This window comes from Theobroma cacao, chromosome 2, assembly GCF_053813885.1.
Source record: "Theobroma cacao isolate CCN51 chromosome 2, ASM5381388v1, whole genome shotgun sequence".
NCBI lineage: Eukaryota > Viridiplantae > Streptophyta > Magnoliopsida > Malvales > Malvaceae > Theobroma > Theobroma cacao.
The window spans coordinates 14,297,018-14,301,046 of NC_142640.1; the positions used below are offsets into that span (position 1 = coordinate 14,297,018).

Here is a 4,029-nt window from a genome sequence, read left to right on the forward strand (position 1 = left end):
TTCACATCCATCACAGTCATATACCATATTCATGAACTTTTATTTCATAAACATATATACACATATATACTTAGATAAACACTAATACCACCATTGTCTCACCCAGCTCATGTGCATCCCCACACATCGTGCACATAGCCAGAGTCATCGTGTGCGTCCCCCCACATCGTGCACAAATAGTGCCATCGTGTGCATCCCCCTACATCATGCACACGGGCACTTTCATCATCCAACTCCCTCACCACCGTCATCACCGGCATGCGCATCCCCCCACATCATGCACAAGCACAATTATCATTATCACACAATATCAACCATCAATGCACAACATATATATATATATATATATATATATATATATATATATATATATATATATATATATATCAACATAATGTAGTAGTACAATAATCCATAACAGCCACATGTCACATATAGAGACAATTTATCAAAGGCTTGTTCCCAAGGCACCCATTTTTAAGAAAAGTTGGATAAAAATCATTAAAAGATTTTGTGCAAATACATTCACATTCCTAAAATAATTTTGAAATACAAATTCACTCACCGGTATTTTGTTGAACCTTTAGTTGACTATAACTTCCCTAATGGTTCAAATGGGACGGTGGGGCTTCTTTGGAACCTAATCATCACATTAGCATCACAATTAAATCAATTCCAATACTTATAAACTCTTAAAGCTATCTCTTAACTAGCATCCAATTGCCATCTAATTGGCTATCTATTTTCACTATTCTAATCATTCTACAATGAATGAACAACCTCAACTACAAAATATTCACAAGTCTAATCTCTAGCCCTTCTCAACACTTAAAATTCAACTCTAATTTACTACTCACCTTGGTAGCTTTGAAATTGAAATTCTTTCCAAAAAACTTTCAAGCTCTTATTGAAGCTCCCTCTTTTTCTCTCTCTAAAATGTCTAGCTAGTGAGAGAAAGTATGGAAGTAAGACTTATCAATTGTTTTAAAGTGAGAAAGTGAAAGAGCACAAGGGTTCTATGCCAAAGTGCACAAAAGCTTGAAAATTGGAGCTATTTTGAGAAAGGTTATGGAGGTTTCAGATCAAGCTTCCATGGAGGATGAAAGCAACGTGAAAGGAAAGAAGGAAGAAGAAGAAGAAGCTACTGGAAAATGAGAGAAGAAGCTACTGGAAGATGATATTTATAACTTAAGCTTATCCACTCCACTTAAATTACGAAAATGCCCTCAACAAGTTAGCTTGTTCTCCTCCAATCCTTTATGCAATCTTTTTACTCTTTTGACGTTGAAACAAAGTCCATAATGGTCTAGAAATGCTCGGGTTCGCGAAAACTTAAAAATTTTGACCCAAGGTGGAAAATGACCATTTTACCCCTACCATGGAAATCATCATCATTTTTATTTTTTTTCATCATTTTACCCATATTTCATCATTCATTTATGCCTTAGGCCTACTTAGGCCTTAATATTATTTAAAAATTACTTTTAGGGTCTTACGAAGGAAATGACGAAACTACCCCTAGCCAATGTTGTTGCATCTATGCCTAGTTACAAGCCTATAGAGGTCGAGGTCTTACTCCTACATTCTAGTTTCAAGTATCTCTATACTTCAACCTATGAGATCAGTTGCTTACTTCTCAAGTAAGAAACATAGAATGTGTTAGTCTCTAAGTATCATTGATGTCCAGTCTCAATGATACATTGACTAGGAACATTTTTAGATTACACTTTGATGCATAAGGATCTCATAACTGCAACCCATTATAGTTCCCTTGCAAGGCATATTAATCTCATGGACTTCATCCAATTAGACTTATAACTTGTTATAATTGATGTCTTATTGATGAAGGAAAACCTTTAATCGTTCAACATGAATGATGTTGTTGCATGATTGGAATCAAGCCTTAACCAATCTCAATTGGCTGCAGGGCTCATCCCAACATCTCCCACTAGCACAAAGCCAATTGCTACCTCATCGTATGTGGATTAACAATGGCTCCATTGTTACATTAACAATGTTCAGAACCCTTTATTAGTTCCATGAACTAACGATCTAAATATCTTCTTATTTGAGCCCTTTATAGTATGATGTATATGACTTTATTTATATACATGTATAATCCCTTTTGCTACTTGGGACCATTCCAACTAGATTATGTTGCATGCATCATATGCATGTGTCACTCTATGTTATGCCATCTGGCCCTTTTAAACTTTTATTGTTAGTGGGCTCCCACTAAATTCAAGATCCTTTGTGAGAGTAATATTCAAACTCTTTTGAATATTCCATGATATATATACATCTCAATGTATGCTTGGAATCATATTGATTTGGAATATCATAATGGGCTTTTATGTTGGAGAGATATGGACCAAATTATATTGCAATATGAAGTTGCTTTATTTCTTGAACATTCATCTCTATGTTTTGCTCTTAAGAAAGTTCCATTTTATATGAATCAATATTCAACCTTTTGATCAATTGAACATAATTCATAATTGATCAAATATCATTGCAAGGATAAACATGAAGCATGGATAATTAAAATATGACATAATTATTCCAAATAATTATTCAAACTTGAAACATAAAAGTTTCCACATCCAAATGCTAAAGACAAATGTTTCACCAACCATTCCCATGGCAATCACATAATTAATGCTTCAAAAACATCCAAATAAACTATCCAACATGTCGAGATAAATAAGAGTGTAACCATCCAATGTAACATTTAATGCTTTAGGTAGTCCATCCATGTGGTCACCTCCTCAGCCAAGATCCTACTCATCTTTTTCTTTGGTCTCTGCAATGTGTCAAACATATGAGAACCAACTTTGAGGTATCATATATACCTTTAGTATAAATTAGAATTATTTAGCAAATGGTACCTGTATCAGAAAATTCAATAAGCTTCTTTTTCTTGCTCACAGTAGCTAGGTACTCCTTGCAATTCCTCTTCCAATGCCCAAGTTTGCCACAATGATGGCAAATGTCCTTCTCTTTGTCTCTTTTGACACCTCCTTTAGGCTTCAAGGCCTTCTCATTTTGGGATTTTACCTTCTTCCCTTTTTGGGCTTTCTTCTTCCGTTGCTTCATTTGAGCCTTGGAAGAAGAAACAAGAAACAATGATCCCTTATCTTTCCTGATGGACCTCCCTACCGTGTCTAGCATATTTAGAAGTTCAGGAAGAGTGGCTTCCAATCGATTCATATGAAAGTTCAACATGAACTGACTAAAGCTATCAAGTAGAGATTGTACAACTAAGTCTATACTTAGCTCATGATCCATTGCTAATCCCAATTGTCTAAGTCTCTTGATAAGTCCAATCATCTTCAACACATGAGGTCTAATAGAACTGCCTTCTGTTATCTTGCACCGGAATAGTTCTTTAGAGATCTCATATCTCTCAGTGTGCCCCTCCTTATCGAATAGTTCTTTAAGGTGAAGAATCATGGATTGGACATCCATATGTTCATGCTGTTTTTGGAGCTCAAGGGTCATACTGGCTAGCATCACGCATGCTGCCTCATCATTGTCATCTTTATGACATTGATATGCTTCTTTATCCTCAGCACTAGCATCAGTAGTAGGGACTAGTGGAATAGGAGTGTCAAGGACATATGATTTCTTCTCTTGTTTCAAGATGATCTTGAGGTTCCAAAACCAATCGAGGAAGTTTGGGCCAGTGAGTTTATTTGCATCCAAGATGCTCTGCAATGACAGATTATTAGCCATGTACATAAATTATGCCTAAATAGATAAAATAAAGCAATAAGTAAACATCATGCATAAACTATTTAAAACAAGGTTTTAAAATTTTAAATAGTTCTCCCACTATTTTCTACAAGATAATAACCCTTCATATCACCTCGAGAGATCTCTACTAGAATTCTCTTAGTGGGCTAGGATCCCATCCATATAGTCATGGCCTTGAGTGTGCTCAACAAACCATGATAGATAGATTAGGTAGGTAATTGAGCTTACCAATTGTATCTTTATACAACTCCTAGATCAGCTAGGTGACAAAAC

General features: G+C 35.4%; 1 protein-coding gene across 1 annotated transcript; it reads right to left on the reverse strand.

Annotated features, from left to right (window-relative positions):
* Positions 1–2,780: 2,780 nt before the first annotated feature.
* LOC148764077 (uncharacterized) lies at positions 2,781–3,735 on the reverse strand. Its single transcript, XM_088803533.1, has 2 exons — positions 2,889–3,735; positions 2,781–2,803 (listed from the first exon to the last, which is right to left on the reverse strand). The coding sequence occupies exons 1-2, from the start codon at positions 3,733–3,735 to the stop codon at positions 2,781–2,783; spliced, it is 870 nt and encodes a 289-aa protein (XP_088659659.1).
* Positions 3,736–4,029: the final 294 nt, after the last annotated feature.

What these genes read in the sequence shown, in the direction of transcription:
- LOC148764077 (XM_088803533.1), bottom strand. Translation starts at nt 3,735, where the DNA reads ATGGCTAATAATCTGTCATTGCAGAGCATCTTGGATGCAAATAAACTC. An exon ending in TATTGAATTTTCTGATACAG is followed by an intron (nt 2,804 to 2,888) that starts GTACCATTTGCT and finishes GACACATTGCAG; the next exon opens with AGACCAAAGAAAAAGATGAG.